The 20305-nt window shown below is 42.8% G+C and overlaps 1 protein-coding gene across 1 annotated transcript; it reads left to right on the top strand.

Moving 5' to 3' along the window:
• Positions 1-14667: 14667 nt before the first annotated feature.
• LOC311108804 (uncharacterized protein) lies at positions 14668-18176 on the top strand. Its single transcript, XM_084151567.1, has 12 exons — positions 14668-14835; positions 15123-15193; positions 15281-15457; positions 15548-15609; positions 15692-15778; positions 15866-15907; positions 15976-16149; positions 16229-16264; positions 16363-16917; positions 16987-17102; positions 17199-17310; positions 17405-18176. The coding sequence occupies exons 1-8, from the start codon at positions 14678-14680 to the stop codon at positions 16262-16264; spliced, it is 807 nt and encodes a 268-aa protein (XP_084007693.1). The 5' UTR covers positions 14668-14677; the 3' UTR covers positions 16363-16917; positions 16987-17102; positions 17199-17310; positions 17405-18176.
• Positions 18177-20305: the final 2129 nt, after the last annotated feature.

Here is a 20305-nt window from a genome sequence, read left to right as displayed (position 1 = left end):
TTCCATATGTTTGGGGAGTCTCCCACATGCCTTTTGGCAAACACCAAATGTGTTTGCTTATTTTTTTCTTTAAGCAATGGCTTTTTTCTGGCCACTCTTCCATAAAGCCCAGCTCTGTGGAGTGTACGGCTTAAAGTGGTCCTATGGACAGATACTCCAATCTCCGCTGTGGAGCTTTGCAGCTTCTTCAGGGTTATCTTTGGTCTCTTTGTTGCCTCTGATTAATGCCCTCCTTGCCTGGTCCGTGAGTTTTGGTGGGCGCCTCCCTCTTGGCAGGTTTGTTGTGGCGCCATATTCTTTCCATTTTTTAATAATGGATTTAATGGTGCTATGTGGGATGTTCAAAGTTTCAGATATTTTTTTATAACCCAACCCTGATCTGTACTTCTCCACAACTTTGTCCCTGACCTGTTTGGAGAGCTCCTTGGTCTTCATGGTGCCGCTTGCTTGGTGGTGCCCCTTGCTTAGTGGTGTTGCAGAGTCTGGGGCCTTTCAGAACATGTGTATATATACTGAGATCATGTGACAGATCATGTGACACTTAGATTGCACACAGGTGGACTTTATTTAACTAATTATGTGACTTCTGAAGGTAATTGGTTGCACCAGATCTTATTTAGGGGCTTCATAGCGAAAGGGGTGAATACATATGCACGCACCACTTTTCCGTTATTTATTTTTTATAATTATTTGAAACAAGTTATTTTTTTCATTTCACTTCACCAATTTGGACTATTTTGCGTATGTCCATTACATTAAATCCAAATAAAAATCAATTTAAATTACAGGTCGTAATGCAACAAAATAGGAAAAATGCCAATGTATACTTTTGCAAGGCACTGTATGTGCCAGAAATAGGGCTGAAGATCTTTTTGTGAAATCAGGATACTATACAGTGTTGACTGCATAATCAATCAATCATCTAGTTTGATTTGAATGAACTTATATCAAGCGATATTAGTGGACGATAAGTCTAAGGTAAAGCTTACAGGTGGTAACAAGTAGTCAACAATTGTGTTGAATTATTTAAAGCAAGTACCAGAAAGATTTTGTTAATATCCACGTTATTTTTGCGTAAATAAATATACATTATAATCTAGTGTATTATAAAGTAGTAGCTGAAACAATGTTACTACTTTGATGTAATGATGCATATGTGGATGAGGTTATTGAGGTTGGGTTTTTAGGGCGGTTGACTGAAATTATCATGACAGTGTGAAATTCTGTGAATCATAGTACACAGTTCATTTGGAAAGTATTCAGACCCGTTGACTTTCTCCACATTTTGTTACGTTACAGCCTTATTACATTTACATTTTAGTCATTTAGCAGATGCTCTTATCCAGAGCGACTTACAGTTAGTGCATAAATTTTTCTAAATTTTTTATACTGGCCCCCCGTGGGAAACGAACCCACAACCCTGGCGTTGCAAACGCCATGCTCTACCAACTGAGCTACACGGGGCCTTATTCTAAAATGGATGAAATAGTTTTTTTAAATAATCAATCTACACACAATACCCCATAATGACAAAGCAAAAACAGGTTTTTAGAAATGTTTGCAAATTTATAAAATAAAAAAAATGGAAATATCACATTTACATAAATATTCAGACCCTTTACTCAGTACATTGTTGAAGCACCTTTGGCAGCGATTACAGCCTTGAGTCTTCTTGGGTATGACGCTACAAGCTTGGCACACATGTATTTGGGGAGTTTCTCCCATTATTCTCTGTAGATCCTCTCAAGCTCTGTCAGGTTGGATGGGGAGCGCCGCTGCACAGCTATTTTCAGGTCTCTCCAGAGATGTTCGATCAGGTTCAAGTCCGGGCTCTTGCTGGGCCACTCAAGGACATTCAGAGACTTGTCCCAAAGCCACTCCTGCGTTGTCTTGGCTGTGTGCTTAAGGTCATTGTCCTGTTGGAAGGTGAACCTTGGCCCCAGTCTGAGGTCCTGAGTGCTCTGGAGCAGGTTTTCATCAAGGATCTCGCTGATTTTTCAAACAAAACTACACTAGATTTTATCTCTGGGACCCTCAGGATGACAAATCAAAGCAAGATTACTGAATGTACGTACATTATTTACCTTCAGAGGTGAATGTATCAAACCAGTTGCCGTAATAAAAGTGTTTTGTTGTTGTGCACTATCCTCAAACAATAGCATGGTATTTTTTTGCTGTAGTAGCTACTGTAAATTGGACACTGCAGTTAGATTAACAAGAATTTAAGCTTTCTGCCCATATAACACGTCTATGTCCCAGAAAGTTGGCTGTTGTTTAGAACGCCATTCTTGTCACATATCGCATATTGAGCAGCAACTGTCCCAGTATAGGGACACTGTGTTCTTGGGGACCTTCAATGCTGCAGAAATGTTTTGGTACCCTTACCCAGATCTGTGCCTTGACACAATCCTGTCTCAGAGCTCTACGGACAATTCCTTCGACCTCATGGCTTGGTGTTTGCTCTGACATGCACAGGTGTGTGCCTTTCCAAATCATGTCCAATCAATTTAATTTACCACAGGTGGACTCCAATCAAGTTGTAGAAACATCTCAAGGATGATCAAAGGAAACAGGATGCACCTGAGCTCAATTTCGAGTCTCATAGCAAAAGGTCAGAAAACTAATGTAAATAAGGTATTTCTGTTTTCCATTTTTTATACATTTGATAAAATCAACAAAAACCTGTTTTCGCTTTGTCATTATGGGGTATTGTGTGTAGATTGGTGAGGGGGGAAAATTATTTAATCAATTTTAGAATAAGGCTGTAACGTAACAAAATGTGGAAAAAGTCAAGGGGTCTGAATACTTTCCGAATGTACTGTAGGTGATATAGATGGAGATCCTTAGTGTTTCTATGTAGTGCTAATTTACTCTCATATGTGCATGCAGTGGCTGTGTTTGAGTGTTTGTGCTTGTGTGAATGAGTACCTGCTGTGTGTGTGTGTGTGTGTGTGTGTTTATGAGTGTGTGTGTATGTATGTATGTGTGTGTGTGTGTGTGTGTGTGTGTCTCATTCCCCCTTCTGCTCTCTTACTTGTTTATATCAGTCTGAATCAGCAGCTGTTGATGATTCCTACGCTCATTCATATTTTTCACTCTCTTTCTCTCAGGTTCTTTCTCTCGCTCCCTCTCTCTCCCGCTCTACTCCCGGTACGTATGTTACACTCTCACGTGGCGTGCTGACGGGAGAAGGGAGGGGGTACTATGACATTAAGAACAGACTCAACAAGTATGCAGCCGGAAACCATTTCCTTTTGACCTTCTCTCCTCCCACGCCCCCCTTCTCGCTCTCGCCCTCTCTCTCACTCTCCATACTCTCCTTCCTTTTAGCAAGTGCTACTCAGGTAGCCTAGTGGTTAAGAGCGTTAGGCCAGTTACCGAAAGGACGCTGGTTTGAATCCCCGACCCGGCAAGGTGGAAAAATCTGGCATACTGATTCAGAGTGGTTGGGTTAACTATGGAAGACACCTTTCGATTGAATGCATTCAGTTGTGCAATTGACTAGGTATCAAACACCCTTTCCAGATAGCAGCCCTATTGTATGGATTCTTGCACTTTAGGGAGAAATGCAATAGCCCACTGTTTGTTTTACTGAAGTCATTTGTTAGACTTTTTCTTTGAAATGTACAGTGGGGGAAAAAAGTATTTAGTCAGCCACCAATTGTGCAAGTTCTCCCACTTAAAAAGATGAGAGAGGCCTGTAATTTTCATCATAGGTACACGTCAACTATGACAGACAAATTAAGAAAAAAATCCAGAAAATCACATTGTAGGATTTTTAATGAATTTATTTGCAAATTATGGTGGAAAATAAGTATTTGGTCACCTACAAACAAGCAAGATTTCTGGCTCTCACAGACCTGTAACTTCTTCTTTAAGAGGCTCCTCTGTCCTCCACTCGTTACCTGTATTAATGGCACCTGTTTGAACTTGATATCAGTATAAAAGACACCTGTCCACAACCTCAAACAGTCACACTCCAAACTCCACTATGGCCAAGACCAAAGAGCTGTCAAAGGACACCAGAAACAAAATTGTAGACCTGCACCAGGCTGGGAAGACTGAATCTGCAATAGGTAAGCAGCTTGGTTTGAAGAAATCAACTGTGGGAGCAATTATTAGGAAATGGAAGACATACAAGACCACTGATAATCTCCCTCGATCTGGGGCTCCACGCAAGATCTCACCCCGTGGAGTCAAAATGATCACAAGAACGGTGAGCAAAAATCCCAGAACCACACGGGGGGACCTAGTCAATGACCTGCAGAGAGCTGGGACCAAAGTAACAAAGCCTACCATCAGTAACACACTACGCCGCCAGGGACTCAAATCCTGCAGTGCCAGACGTGTCCCCCTGCTTAAGCCAGTACATGTCCATGCCCGTCTGAAGTTTGCTAGAGTGCATTTGGATGATCCAGAAGAGGATTGGGAGAATGGCATATGGTCAGATGAAACCAAAATATAACTTTTGGTAAAAACTCAACTCGTCGTGTTTGGAGGACAAAGAATGCTGAGTTGCATCCAAAGAACACCATACCTACTGTGAAGCATGGGGGTGGAAACATCATGCTTTGGGGCTGTTTTTCTGCAAAGGGACCAGGACGACTGATCCGTGTAAAGGAAAGAATGAATGGGGCCATGTATCGTGAGATTTTGAGTGAAAACCTCCTTCCATCAGCAAGGGCATTGAAGATGAAACATGGCTGGGTCTTTCAGCATGACAATGATCCCAAACACACCGCCCGGGCAACGAAGGAGTGGCTTCGTAAGAAGCATTTCAAGGTCCTGGAGTGGCCTAGCCAGTCTCCAGATCTCAACCCCATAGAAAATCTTTGGAGGGAGTTGAAAGTCTGTGTTGCCCAGCGACAGCCCCAAAACATCACTGCTCTAGAGGAGATCTGCATGGAGGAATGGGCCAAAATACCAGCAACAGTGTGTGAAAACCTTGTGAAGACTTACAGAAAACGTTTGACCTGTGTCATTGCCAACAAAGGGTATATAACAAAATATTGAGAAACTTTTGTTATTGACCAAATACTTATTTTCCACCATAATTTGCAAATCAATTCATTAAAAATCCTACAATGTGATTTTCTGGATTTTTTTTTCTCATTTTGTCTGTCATAGTTGACGTGTACCTATGATGAAAATTACAGGCCTCTCTCATCTTTTTAAGTGTGAGAACTTGCACAATTGGTGGCTGACTAAATACTTTTTTCCCCCACTGTATATGTGAAGTTGTCATGGATATTATTATTATTTCTTTGTTGTAGAGGAAGACAGGGAAACAGTGTCATTGTCACAGAGCAGGGTTGACCCTGGCACTGCCAGGTGTTTTATATAAAACAATACAATGACCTATAACTGTGAGTGTATTTGCACAGGTGTGTATGTGTGTGTGTGTGTGTGTGTATTTGCCCTCAATACCTCTTAAGTGTTCAAGTGAGTTCCCAGGCCTTTGCGTCCCTCAAGTGTGTATTCACATCCACGTGCTATGTGTGTGGGTGTGCATGTCTGTGTGTGTGTGTTTATCGTGTCCAAACGCACATTTTAGTAGGCTACATCCTCATTTCACTTGTATATTGGTGTGCGTGTAAATGTGTGTAAGCCCATATCCTCATGCCACCTGCAAGTGTCTTTGTGATGCATTTCAATTCAATTCCATTCATTCAAAATAAGCTGCTTTTTTTTTTCCTCTCTTTCAAGCAGCATCCATTTCACCACTGCTGTAAGAGTTTCAGGGCCTAATTGACTTATTACTCAATGGGACGCTCCTAGCTGAAATGAATTGAATCTCAAAGGCAATCAGACACGTGGCATGAGGGCAAAGACAGTTCACCAAAAATGTCAATGGTTTCCATTCCTTAGAAGTGTCCCCAAGTCAAGCTGTGTTTATATTCCACAATACGTCTCCCATGGATCCAATTAGCACCATGGTAGTCATTTTCCATGCTAGCCTCCTGTGCAACACATAAAGCAGTGCTGTGCAGGGCTTGAACCAGCGTCCTTGTAGTTACCTACTGAGCCATAAAGAAGCAGACCTCGTAGCAGTGGCTCTGGTACACTTACATAGAGGCTACAATTTGTCACATTTCTGTTCTCTGCAAGGACATAATGGACAATAAAGTATTCTTCTTCCATCTTCAGACTCAAACCTCTCTCATCACTGTGTCCCTCTGCTAATTTAGCAGTGAGTGTAATTAAGACCTGCCTTATACAACCAAACACTAGAAAAGGACAAATTAGTACAGTGCCTCTTCTGAGGTCTGATTGAGGTCAGTACACTGTGAGCCAACATTCATTTTCTTCTTACATTAGTACATTATTGTCCAGTTCCTGTGTTAAGATGTGTGTGGACAGAGTGGAAATTCCACCTGACTGAGGCGTGAACTCACAACCCTGTGCACCGTACTCAAGAAGCACCGTCCATACCACTGACCCAGAAAAGTAAAGGCATTTTTGGCTCGGAGGTGACAGTACTTCTAGGTTTCAGGAAGGAAGTCTTTCGCTAGATGTGGAATTCTCTTTCTTCCTATTCAAGGTTAGTGCCTTCTCACTGGGCACACATTGATTGGATCAACGTTGTCTCCACGTCATCCACATCTGCAGTGAAAGGTGGCAGAGCTACAGCGGTGTTTGTCAGACCATAAGACATCCCAAAAATCGGTCATCTCACGGAAACGTCTGTAGCGTCCGAACGGTTTGGCCAACAAACTATTGATCCTCTATGGAAAGATGAGACTCTCACAAACACCATGGTGTTCTCCGAATTGCTCTACAACCCCCAAAAGCTCCACGGGACTCGTATGAAGTCGGTACCACCGATATGCCAACTTCTGTCTGTGGCGTCCAAACAGTTTGGGCTACACACTAATATGACTCTCACAAACACATACATGTAGGACGCCCACAAGACTCACCAGACTTGTCTGAAGGTATCCCGGTCCCAGTTTAAAAAATGTATGGAAATATATATGGAAGTAGTTTAGTGCCTAACAAAAGGGGTTAAATACATGTCAAAAAATATATAAATAATTCTTATAGATTATAGATACCTTGGATAAATGTATTTGATAAATGCAGATCTTCGTTACAGGAGAGGAAACATCTGTGAGTACAGCGAAGACCATTAATCAGACACTGTTTCAATTTCAAACCTTTCACAGGCTATCTGATCTTCAAAACATCACCTGCAGTCCCAGACATGTGAGAGATGGTAACCTGATGCATACTGTTGATACATAACCCTCAGTGCACCATGTAAATCACCATCCTGACTGACGCCTTCCTAGAACTCCCATCTCACTGGGCAGAAATGTGTCACCTGTTCTGCAGGTGGCTGCACACTCAATGCCATTATGTTGTGGATGGACTTCCTCTCAAGGGGACCTGCTTTTTATCGCCGATCCTGAATGAAAGTGTTCCAGCGCTGGGATCCTGCTGCTTCTTATCTAATCGCTGTGGCGACAGAGATCAACAATGGAAAGAATGGGTATTTTTGTCCCCGGCGCTCGGTTTGCGTGAACCCTACCCCTATACCCCACACTTGCACCTGGGCGATGTATGTGGTTGGGGGATGGCACACAAAGAGAGAGGGGTGTGCTTGTGTGAACTGTGCATGAGTGTGTGTGTGTGGATTGTGTGTGTCTTTGTGTGTGTGCCACCTTCAAGCAAGCTTTACAAATATAATGTCACATTATGTGGAGGTAATTTCATTCAATCAGTTCATCTGCATTTATAATTTCCCTTTCTCTATCAATCTTCCTAACAGTGTATGCCGACTCCCCCACTTAGATTGACAACCGAAGATGACCTGCAGAGCTGTTAAAGGAAAACCACAGGCCAGGGACAACGTATCCATGGCGACACATTTTACAACATGTGACTGACTCAACCTGGCCCATGTATGGCAGCCTGCCAGGCAGCACATCTTTTCAGATTGGCACCTCCTCTTTAAGTGACAGGGAAGATGACTGGCTGAGAGTGAGAGTGACATAACGGTTTGTGTAATTGTGCGAGTGAGCCATTTGGGTTACATAACGCTCTGGACAGGCCAGGGTTGACCTGAAGCTGTCACCGAGTTGTCGCTGAGCCACCATGCCTTCCCATGGGACCATTTGCGTCACGGATATCCTGTAACCATGGTGACCAGATCTCTGTTGACAGGGCCGAGAGTGGAACGCCTTAATAACTACCTCCGTCGTCTCAGCGGCAGTCCTCCAATCGAGCCAAGCTGGCATACATGCTCCACAGCATTCCCCACTGTTTTGTGTCCCTTTCTTTTCATTGATACTATCATCCCTTGTTCTCACTGCCTCATTTCCCCTCAGAGTAAAATGAGTGTATTGAGACTGAGAATACAAGCACTCCTGACAATGTAACTGCATGATGGTTGAAGGATCAGGATGGTATGTACAATTATGGAGAAGTGGGGGGCAGTCTGCATCTGAGAGGCCAGACCCGGAGGGGGCTCTGAATGCCAGCCAAAACATCCTCGGTCATTTTAGTATTTTCTATTTTCTAAGAGTTCAAAATAAGGCAGCTACGTACCCCACAACAGGCTGTCTCCTCAGAGTGGTGTGGACATCCTGCCCCAGTTAGAGCTATGTGTGGGGATGTGGGGTACACCCTCACAAAGCATTTAGTGACCCCAGGTAGCCAAGGTAGCCATAATGACAGATTAACACTAGAAGTCCAGGGGTGGCCTATTGAATAAGATTAGGCCTACAGTATATGTGGTTTCATGATGATTATATTGACATTTATTTTGGAGGGATCTCTTGCTTTTTATCCAAGCAGCTAAGCTCTATCTGTGTGTTACAGAGAGTCCATGGTAATTAAGTTAGGGCAGATTCTATTTCGATTACTGTGAAATCAATTGGCCCTGGGATTTTCCCACAGGTATATTATTCAAGACCGTATACTACAAACAGGATTTTTCATTCACTAGCAACGCACTGTACATAGCAACAACACCCGCTGGAGGTGAGCATAACAAACAAGGAAAAATGTACAGTCATGATATCAAGTGTCTACTGGTGCCGTGATGTCAACCTATGCACTTTCATATTTTATATTGAAATGAAATAGAATAACCCTTGAGTACATTGTGAGGATGACCCATCATGTAGTAGGTGGTGGGTGATGATGTGTCTTCTCTCAATCCCAGGAAGATGGAGGGGGCTTGTGGGCGAGTGATGGTATGGGTAGATAAGGGTTGCCATGTTGTGCAAACATGAGGCATGGAGCTCCCTGTCAAGGCTCGATGACACAGAAAGATAAATAGAGAAAGAGATGGATAGATAGGGAGGGGAGGCGGTAGGCTTTTTTCCCACATACCAAGCATAGGGCTGTGAAACAACTTCCTCCCCTTTCCCAAACTGTGGTGGTAAACACATCCAACTTGAACTAATATGGATCAAAATATGGTGTAGAGCCATTCTCAGTCACAAATTGCCTGCTCTCTCTGTCTTTCGCTTTCTTCATTTGTGACTGTATGCCGATTCTCAAACTCTGTCTCGATCTGACCTTCACTCTCTCTTTTATCCTCTGGCCCTCGCTCCCGGACTCTGCATATCTCTCTCTATCTCCTTTTCTTTCTATCTGACCCTTCGCCTCTTTGCTTCACGTTCCCCATATTTGGTTTGTTTATAAATTCTTTGTTGGTCTGTGCAATCTGAGGGAATTATGTGACTCTAATATGGCCATACATTTGGCAGGAGGTTAGGAATTGCAGGTCAGTTTCAACCTCGTTTTGTGTGCAGTGGGCATACAACCTTTCTTCTCTTGAGAGCCAGGTCTGCCTATGGCGGCCTTTCTCAATAGCAAGGCTATGCTCACTTAGTCTGTACATAGTCAAAGCGTTTCTTAATTTTGGGTCAGTTACAGTAGTCAGGTATTCTGCCACTTTATACTTTCTGTTTAGGGCCAGGTAGCATTCCAATTCTTTCCAATGTCTCAAATAGTTCTCTTTTTGTTTTCTCATGATTTGGTGGTCTAATTGTGGCCCTTCTTGCCTTCTCTCTCATATCGTTGACAGCTTTGTGGAAGTTACCTGTGGTGCTGATGTTTAGGCCGAGGTAGGTATAGCTCTTTGTGCACTCTAAGGCAATGGTGTTTAAATGGAATTTGCTTTGTGGTCCTGGCAACTGGACCTTTTTTTGGAACACCATTATTTTTGTCTTACTGAAATTCACAGTTATGGCCCAGGTCTGACAGAATCTGTGCAGAAGATCTAGGTGCTGCTTTAGGCCCTCCTTGCTTGGGGACAGAAGCACCAGATCATCTGCAAACAGTAGACATTTGACATTAGAGTCTAGTAGGGTGAGGCCGGGTGCTGCAGACTGTTCTAGTGCCCTCGCCAATTCATTGATATATACTGTATGTTGAAGAGGGTGGGGCTCCAGCTGCATCCCTGTCGCACCCCACGGCCCTGCAGAAAGAAGTCTGTGTGTTTTCTTCCAATTTTAACTGCGTACTTATTGTTTGTGTACATGTATTTTATAATATTGTCTGTTTCCCCCATTACCGCTTTCCATCAATTTATATAGCAGACCCTCATGCCAAATTGAGTCAAAAGCTGTTTTGAAATCAACAAAGCATGAGAAGACTTTGCTTTTGTTTTGTTTTGGTTGTTTGTGAATTAGGGTGTGCAGGGTGTATACATGGTCTGTTGTACTGTCATTTGGTAAAAAGCCAATTTGACATTTGCTCAGGACATTGTTTTCACTGAGGAAATGTAGGAGTCTACTGTTGATGATGCTGCAGAATATTTTCTCGAGGTTGCTGTTGAAGCATATCCCATGGGAGTTATTGGGGTTGAATTTGTCTACACTTTTGTGGATTGGGGCGATCAGGCCTAGGTTCCAAATATTGAGGAAGGTACCAGAGCTGAGGATAATGTTAGAGAGTTAAAAAATAGCTCATTAGAATTAGTGGTCTATACATTTGATAATTTAGTTTAGAATACCATCAACACCACAGGGCTTTTTGGGTTAGAGGGTTTGTATTTTGTCCTGTAATGTAATTGAAGAATCCAGTGGGTTCTGGTAGTCTTTAATACCTGATTCTACTATTTGTAATTTATTATGTATATGTTTTTGTTATTTGTTATATGACCAAAAAGATTGGAGAAGTGGTTTATCCATACACCTTCAGTTTGGATAAATAGCTCTTTGTGTTGCCATTTGTTTAGTGTGTTCCAATTTTCCCAGAAGTGGTTCGATTCTATGGATTTTTCAATTATATTGATTTCTGACGTGCTGTCCTTTCTTTTTCCTGAATGTATTTCTGTACTGTTTTAATTTCTCTCTGTGTCTCTCTCTCTCATCAGTGAACTGCAACATTGCACAGATGCCCTATGATTCTGCCAGCTTGTGTTTGCTGCTACATGTGTGAACCCAGCTAAAGTTGCGGATTACGATAAACATGTGGGTTTCTCCGTTGTGGTTGTGTTGTAAATAATGACAGCTGGTTGTTGTTAGTCAGAGATCATGTTTTTAATGAGATACACTTGATCAGAAATGATCCGCCGTAACAAAGGTATAGTTCAGGCAAAATCTATATTTGGGCCGAATTACCCTTACCTTGAGTTGTGTCTGAAGTCCAATGGTGACAGAATCCACAATAATCCATTATTTACTTCTGCCACAACCAGGAGTTAGCATGTTAGCATCGTAAAAATTAATGAATGTAAACAGCCAAACCGATGTTAGCAATGCTGCACTGCAAGCCGAAGCTTCCTCAAAAACACTTCAAACTAAGTTATGTAGCATTGATACTCGTGAAAAACCTGTCCATGTTTTCTTCCCCTGAGGTCATTCTTTTTGCAGTAATATCCGATTATTCCAATGCTCTGATAGTTCCATCAAGCCACAGGTTAGTTCGTTCACAGCTCTGGTAATACATCCGTGTCTGAGTGCCCAATGGAATACAATACAATACAACTTTATTGTCCATGTTACAGCAAACAACAGCAACAGATGCCGCTGTGAGACTACATGAGGAAATAGTTCCAGTTTTGAGTGACAAAATCCCAACGATTATTACAGCATTATGCACGTAAAAGAATCCCTGCAAACTCCACCAACTACTGAATTTATAGTAGTTTGAAGTGTTTTTGAGGAAGTTTCGGCTTGCAGTGCAGCATTACTAACATCGGTTCGGCTGTTTACATTCATTAATTTTTATGATGCTAATATGCTAACTCCTGGCTGTGGCAGAAGTACAGTGCATTCGGAAAGTATTCAGACCCCTTCACTTTTTCCACATTTTGTTACATTACAGCCTTATTCTAAAATTGATTACATTCATTTTTCCCCTCATCAATATCCCATAATAACAAAGCAAAAACAGGTTTAGACATTTTTGCAAATGTATTACAAATAAAAAACATAAATACCTTATTTATATAAGTATTCAGACTCGAAATTGAGCTCAGGTGCATCCTGTTTCCATTGATCATCCTTGAGATGTTTTTACAATTTGATTGGAGTCCACCTGTGGTAAATTCAATTGATTGGACATGATTTGGAAAGGCACACACCTGTCTATATACGGTCCCACAGTTGACAGTGCATGTCAGAGCAAAAACCAAGCCATGGGGTCGAAGGAATTGTCCGTAGAGCTCAGAGACAGGATTGTGTCGAGGCACAGATCTAGGGAAGGGTACCAAAAAATGTCTGCAGCATTGAAGGTCCCCAAGAAAACAGTGGCCTCCATCATTCTTAAATGGAAGAAGTTTGGAACCACCAACACTCTTCCTAGAGCTGGCCGCCCGGCCAAACTGAGCAATCGGGGGAGAAGGATCTTGGTCAGGGAGGTGACCAAGAACCCGATGGTCACTGACAGAGCTCCAGAGTTCCTCTGTGGAGATGGGAGAACCTGCCAGAAGGACAACCATCTCTGCAGCACTCCACCAATCAGGCCTTTATGGTAGAGTGGCCAGACGGAATCCGCTCCTCAGTAAAAGGCACATGACAGCCCGCTTGGAGTTGGCCAAAAGGCACCTAATGGACTCTAAGACCATGAGAAACATGATTCTCCGGTCTGATGAAACCAAGATTGGCCTGAATGCCAAGTGTCACGTCTGGAGGAAACCAGGCACCGCTCATCACCTGGCCAATACCATCTCTACGGTGAAGCATGGTGGTGGCAGCATCATGCTGTGGGGATGTTTTTCAGTGGCAGGGACTGGGAGACTAGTCAGGATCGAGGGAAAGATGAACGGAGCAAATTACAGAGAGATCCTTGATGAAAACCTGCTCCAGAGTGCTCAGGACCTCAGACTTGGGCGAAGGTTCACCTTCCAACAGGACAACGACCCTAAGCACACAGCCAATACAACGCAGGAGTGGCCTCTGAATGTCCTTGAGTGCCTAGCCAGAGCCTGAACCCGATCGAACATCTCTGGAGAGAACTGAAAATAGCTGTGCAACGATGCTCCCCATCCAACCTGACAGTGCTTGAGAGGATCTGGAGAGAAGAATGAGAGAAACTCCCTAAATACAGGTGTGCCAAACTTGTAGCGCCATACCCAAGAAGACTCGAGGATGTAATCGCTGCCAAGGTGCTTCAACAAAGTACTGAGTAAAGGGTCTGAATACTTATGTAAATGATTTCCATTTTTATTGTATTTTTTTGCAAACATTTCTAAAAACCTATTTTTGCTTTGTCATTACGGGGTATTGTGTCTAGATTGAAGAGGGGAAAAAACTATGTAATACATTTTAGAATAAGGCTGTAATGTAACAAAATATGGAAAAAGTGAAGGGGTCTGAATACTTTCCGAATGCACTGTTAATAATGGATTATTGTGGATTCTCACCATTGGCCTGAATTATCCCTTTAATCTTTACACTGACACATCTGTCTCTCAGAGTCCTGGACTATCGTAACTGTTCTTGATTTCAAGTCCAGGCTGGAATTCTTACAACTAATTGCCTTGTCACGTCATCCCGGTGGATTCAAGCTTCTACAGCCCAATGTAACAGAAAAGCATGGTTCCCCTGCACTTTGGGAGCCATGCTTGACGTCTTCACTGTTTTACTAGGACCGGAGCCCTGGTTCTTCTCATCGTTGAGCAATGACTTGATGGTGCAGACGCAGGTCATGGAGGCTGCTGGCTGCTCTTAAGCACTTCTTGTCTGTCACTCTACTTATGGAAGGGCTTGGCTGGTTCCACAGCCTTTATAAAGGAACTGAAGCTGAGGGTGGCCCATTTAGCATCAACGGCCCATTTAGTCTGTAGGCTAAAACAAGATGTTGCTATGCCCTGGAGACATTGTTTTAGAGACTTCCTAATCTACACATTATGACAAGTACTGAGGATACTAAGAGGCAGATGCAGGAATTATCAAGGTAACGGTTTACTTCACAATGAGAAAGAGAATACCAACACACGCGTAAACGACACAACGCTAACAATTACATACAACAATGAATGAACAGTCCAGGGGCCTGTTGCACAAAAGTAGAATTAAGACATCCGGGATAAATGACTCAGCTGAGCTCAATGAAGCCAAAACATGTGCGTCCAGGCTTAATTGGTTGCACAAAGACCAAGCCAGGATGAGCAGACACGGATTCATTAAGCCAGGTGAAACCAATCCTGGATAGGTGCGCGCTCACGGCTCACTCAAATAGACCCCGCCACAGATCACAGATTAACTGATTTACCATGGCAACTAGAGCCGCGTACTTTTCCCCGTCGGAAGCACAAATCCTCATGGAGGCATACGAGGAGGTAAAATATATAATTAAGAAGAAAGGCAACACCGCCACAGTGATAAAGCAAAGAGAAAAAGCGTGGCAAAGTATTGCAGACCGCCTGAATGCGTAAGTAGTGCACAATTACACACTCACCGCTCCGCTGAAACATCACAATTACAATTCAAATATTTAATTCACATCTCCAAAAATGCAGTTGTACTGTAATTATGAAACGGTTAAATTTTTAATTGAAATGCACTGCAGATATGAGTGAAATTGTGTAAAGTAACTCCATCACACTGTATAAAGCTATGATAAATTTTTTGATATTTTTACTGAAAACAAGACAAAAATACCAAGTAATTTTTTGCAGTGTGACTCCATTAAATGTGTGTGTGTGTGTGTGTGTGTAGATTAAACATGAACGGGCCAAAACGGACATGGCAGCAGGTCAAAATCAAATACAAGAACATTCTGCAGAATGGTATGGTCCCTGACTAATATTTAACAAAGCACAAGCATATATTGTACCCAGAAGGTGCCTGCTCACACATTGTCTGTACTGTTTTAGCAGTGAAAAAGAATACCCACAGACAAGGCACGGGTGGTGGGTCACCAAAGGCTGACCTTACCCCAGCAGAGGACATGGCCTTGGAGCTAAATAAAGGCAGGCCCGTCTTAGAGGGGATCCCTGGGGGGAAAGAGACGAGCATAGGTTCCTCCCAAGATGCCACCCGCTTCATTCAAGGTATGTCCTTCCATCTCTACATGGGATACAACCACATTCATATTGAATCAATTTGGACTGTCTGACTTTGGTTTACCTATTGCCTTGCAGTGTCTGGCAGCACTGTGTTCCTGTTAGAGCCACCAGCACAAGCACCAGACGATGCTGATCCAGTGAGTACTCCATCAAAGGCATACTGTAGGCCTGGCATGTCTTGTCTACTAGCTTCAATATGAATCCGATTAAATGTGATAGGGTGAAGGCCCCAGTGCAGCAGCAACAGCACATGATGGAGACGATGATGAGGAGGAGACCATCTCTCTGGATTCCAGAAGGCATGAGGTATCATGTTAAGACTGTGAAAGTACTATTTACTCTACAATGGTGAGGAGTCCTCATCAAAATCAAAAAATCTAATTTCTTTTACAGGACCCAGATGCTATACAGTGGGAAAACCAGCCTGGCAACATAGTGCGTATTAATAAAAGGACACCACATCCTGCCAAATTCCAGCTGCGCTAATTGTATTGTGTTCACAGAGCTCACAAGCTATCAGAAAGTTGTATGGCAACCACCTCCGGCGCCAAATAGAACTGGCAGACATAGACATTCAGTACAAGAAGAAAAAGATGGAAAATCTTGCACTGGAGTCCGAAATAAAAAAGAGGACAATTAGGAAACTGGACCTTGAAATAAAAAAACTTGAGAGGGAGGTGAGATATGCCTTCAATGTACACTGTATGCTAACTGTAACACAAATGTATTAATCATTATTTTTCTTTCCTCCCCCAGCTCCAAGAAGATGACACAGCTCAAAATAAAAATTAGGTTTATTCTCGTAAAGTCAAGTGAGCCATGACATATGAGCTCTTATTGTGAGCACACAGGACGGTGGCATCTTTCTAAGGTTTTTTTTATTTTCCCAGCAATCAGTACAACCAAGTCATCGTTATAAGGCATCGCCCTCTTTTGCCCACCCCCCCAGCACCAGGTGTGGCCACTAGCCTATATGAAGGCCCAAAATTGTGTGTTCCTTTCTGCTCTGACAATGGCATGCCCATTCGTGCGAGATGTGGTGGATGAAGAAGCACTTGTGCTGAGGAGAGCCTTCAGGCGAGAAAGGGTCTTCAGGGACCGGTTGGACCCACTGGCCTTCCCTGATGACCATCTATATGAAAGATACAGGTTTTCTGCAGATGGCATCAGGTATCTATGCAGACTACTGGGTCCCAGGATTAAGCACCGCACTGCACGGAGCCATGCACTGAGTGTGGAGCAAATGGTTTGTGTGGCCTTGCGCTTTTTTGCTAGTGGAGCCTTCCTGTACTCAGTGGGGGATGCAGAACAGCTGAACAAGGCCACAATTTGCCGCACAATAAGGAGTGTGTGTCTGGCTATCAAAGCATTAGCAGATGTCTTCATCTCCTTCCCTGGCCACAGAAGACTCTGTGACATCAAAGAGGAGTTCTATAGGATTGCAGGTAAGAGGATCTACAAATTACAGGACAACTGTTAACACATAGTAGGATACTCATTACTTTGTGTGACAGGTTTCCCCAATGTCATTGGTGCAGTGGACTGCACACACATAAGGATAAAAGCCCCCTCAGGTGCCCATGAGGCCGATTTTGTGAATAGGAAATCCTTTCACAGCATTAATGTTCAGGTGAACATAACTTTTTGATATTGTCCATTGACGAACACTCTGCATTGCCAGTGATGTGCATTGATTGGTGTAATATTCCTCATCTTATGATTTCAGATGGTCTGCAATGCTGACTGTGTGATCAGCAATGTTGTGGCAAAATGGCCTGGCTCAGTCCATGACTCCAGAATCTTTCGGGCCTCTGAAATCTATCAGTGCCTATCACAAGGTAAGCCACACAACCCCTATTTATAACCATCATGGCTGTGTCAAGAATATCACTGTGTTTATGAGGTAGTAATGATGAGATTTTGTGTTGACAGGTGAATTCTCTGGTGTGTTGCTGGGAGACAGGGGGTATGGCTGCCAGCCTTTTCTCCTGACACCTTTCACAGACCCCCAGGAAGCACAGCAGGCCTACAACCATGCCCATGCCAGGACCAGGGCCAGAGTTGAAATGACCTTTGGCCTCCTGAAGGCACGCTTTCACTGCCTTCACAAATTAAGGGTCAGCCCTGTTAGGGCATGTGATATTACTGTGGCTTGTGCTGTCCTCCACAATGTGGCCTGCCTGAGGAAGGAGAGGGCCCCCAGAGTGCCACCAGCCATGGACTGGGACAATCCGGCAATCTTCCCTGATGACGACAGTGGTCGGCTGCTGAGGGACCAATATGTGTTGAATTATTTTAGTTAGTATGTGTGCTTTCAATTTTGGTTAAATATGTCCTGCGGTGGCAGAGGAATTTGGGTTTTTTTGGGTTCGTTTTTTTACGAATTTGGCCTCTTATGATGTTTGTGCGGTATACTGTGTGTAATACAAGGCTGCAGGGAGGCTACTGCATCCATTCATTTGTCTGTTCAGTTGATGTGTATGGATTTGTCCTGCATTTATTTTAGTGTGCAGACATGCAGGGTGTGTTATATACAGACCTTTGAATGTGTATGTATCATTTTGTATAATATGCTTGGATTCTGTGCTTTCCATCTTGTAGAGTCACTGTGACTTCAGTTTCGAAAGGAGCTGATGGTTTACCTGCTTTGTTTTGTCCTTATTCAATAAAGGAACATAATGTTACACATTGTGTTTTTATATTCATATGGAATGTGTATTTGTTTATATGACAGAGTACTAGGGCCACACTGAAGAAAAAGGATAAAGTCATAAATTTATGAGGCTGGTTCTTTCTGCAGAAAAGCTACATATTGTTTTTACAGTTTTGATACTTATGACAATGTGATACTTAATATTCTGGCACATCAGCATGTCTTTGTTTATGAAACCATACTGAAGTACAATTTCACGAAATGCCCCACATCTGTCATTTTAACAACTGTCCTCCTTTAAAACAACTGGTTACAATATTATGACTTGTGTTTTTTTCCCCTCTGTGGCCCTAATATTCTATCATTTTATATATAGCCTTATAGTCTATGGGAAACTGTAAATTATCTAATGATAGCAACATCATCTAAAAATCATTTTTTATCCAAAATCATTGAAATTAATGATCACAAACGTTTAAATAATGACAGTGGGTCTAGTTATATGTGATAACAATGTATAGTGAGCAGTGAAATAACTATTGGTTTCCATTTGTGGTGACTGCTGACTGACATTAGGGATGAGATTAAATAGATCCTGGAATTTAGCCTGGTCTGGAGCAGGCTAGCTCCACAGAATAAATCTCCATGGTAATTTATACCATAACATATCCTCCTGCCCCCTATCCATCTTTAGTGCAACCGGATTACGGATCAATTGAGCCAGGATCACCAAGATATCCTGGCTTAATCCCTTATCCTAGTTTTGTGCAACAGGCCCCCGGGCTATATAGTGGTGTTGATGAGATGATGAGGTGCAGGTGCGCTGGAGGTGATTAGGGTGTGTTGGGTTTCCATTCCTGTGTTTGCCGAGGTGGTGCGCTCAGACCGGTGGCTCAGTAGACCGGCGAATCAGAGCACCGGAGGGGAGCAACGGGAGGAGACGTGACACACATATCCGAATTGAGTTGTGGCAAGTTTATCCTCTGGGGGACAATCAACGATGTGTGCATGTACTGTCCTGTCGGCTAGGTTCGGCTCCTGTGTGCCACTTCTGGAACATAACTATTTGAAGTAGTTTACTCACCACCTACACTCCTAGACCAGATCCTAAATGGCACGCAGGCACTGCATTTCTAACCTATTTGATCAAGCAGCATTTCCTGTTCCCAAACTTTTCATGACCCCTCTGTCTCCAAAAAGAGCAACACAAGGGTAACTTGAGGCCTTGCTCTGCCCAAATGAGCTGAGATTCCTGAGCTTTATAATTGTTGTTATTTTGACCCACTGACCCTGATTTTTCTGTCTGTTACTGTGCCAAATATCTTGGGCACTCTGGACAAAATGTTTTTCCCTTTTCGGTCATCAAAAGCTCGAGCAACGTCAATCTAACTCAATAGCACTGAGGCATTGCAAATTGGGGTTGTAAGAAATAATAATATGATCATGAGTCCAGATTAAACGTGTTAGTGTTAGAGAGACGATTATAAATCGTCTCACAAAGTCTCTGTAACCATACTCCAGGTCAATATTGTAGTAAAGTCAAGTAAACCCTATAGACGACTTCTCGGACACAGAGTAATCTATTCCTACCCGGAAGTGGGAACTATGTAATTTTCATTCCAAATGATCCCACTCACTCTCACTGATCCCACTCACCGATAGAGGTCTAATGTAGTTAACACCCATTTGATTCTGCCATTAAAATATATTTGTAGCAAACACAGCTGTATTCTAGTGAACTAATATGGATGAATTATCAACATCCTCTAAATATGTGTAGTTTGTGTTTTTCAGAGAGCTTCATGATAACATTGTACTCGTAGGTTTCATTGGGGTGGTTTCCCAGACACAGATTAAGCCTGGTTCAAAAATATATTTCAATGGAGAAGCTCCATTGAGCTTGCTTTTTAGTCCAGGAATAGGCTTAATCTGTGTCTGGGAAACCGACCCTTTGTGTTCTTGTCCAGTACCAAACCTTTTGTCAGTTAGTCTTTCAAAGTAGTGGTGCTAGTTCCCATTTATGTATACACCTTCACCTCGTCATAAATGTTTAAGGCTAATATCAAAGCCATGAATCCGGTGGATGGTTATCTGCATGAACATATTTCATGAAAACAGGATTCAGAACCAAATCTTTGTTGGCTTTAGGATTAGTCACTGTGCAGAGTAGGCACTGGAGA

This window comes from Coregonus lavaretus, assembly GCF_964263955.1.
Source record: "Coregonus lavaretus genome assembly, chromosome: 3".
In the NCBI taxonomy this organism is placed as follows: Eukaryota; Metazoa; Chordata; class Actinopteri; order Salmoniformes; family Salmonidae; genus Coregonus; species Coregonus lavaretus.
This window is presented reverse-complemented; position numbering and strand designations above follow the sequence as displayed.

What these genes read in the sequence shown, in the direction of transcription:
- LOC311108804 (XM_084151567.1), top strand. Translation starts at nt 14,678, where the DNA reads ATGGCAACTAGAGCCGCGTACTTTTCCCCGTCGGAAGCACAAATCCTC. An exon ending in ATTGCAGACCGCCTGAATGC is followed by an intron (nt 14,836 to 15,122) that starts GTAAGTAGTGCA and finishes GTGTGTGTGTAG; the next exon opens with ATTAAACATGAACGGGCCAA. An exon ending in CACCAGACGATGCTGATCCA is followed by an intron (nt 15,610 to 15,691) that starts GTGAGTACTCCA and finishes TAAATGTGATAG; the next exon opens with GGTGAAGGCCCCAGTGCAGC.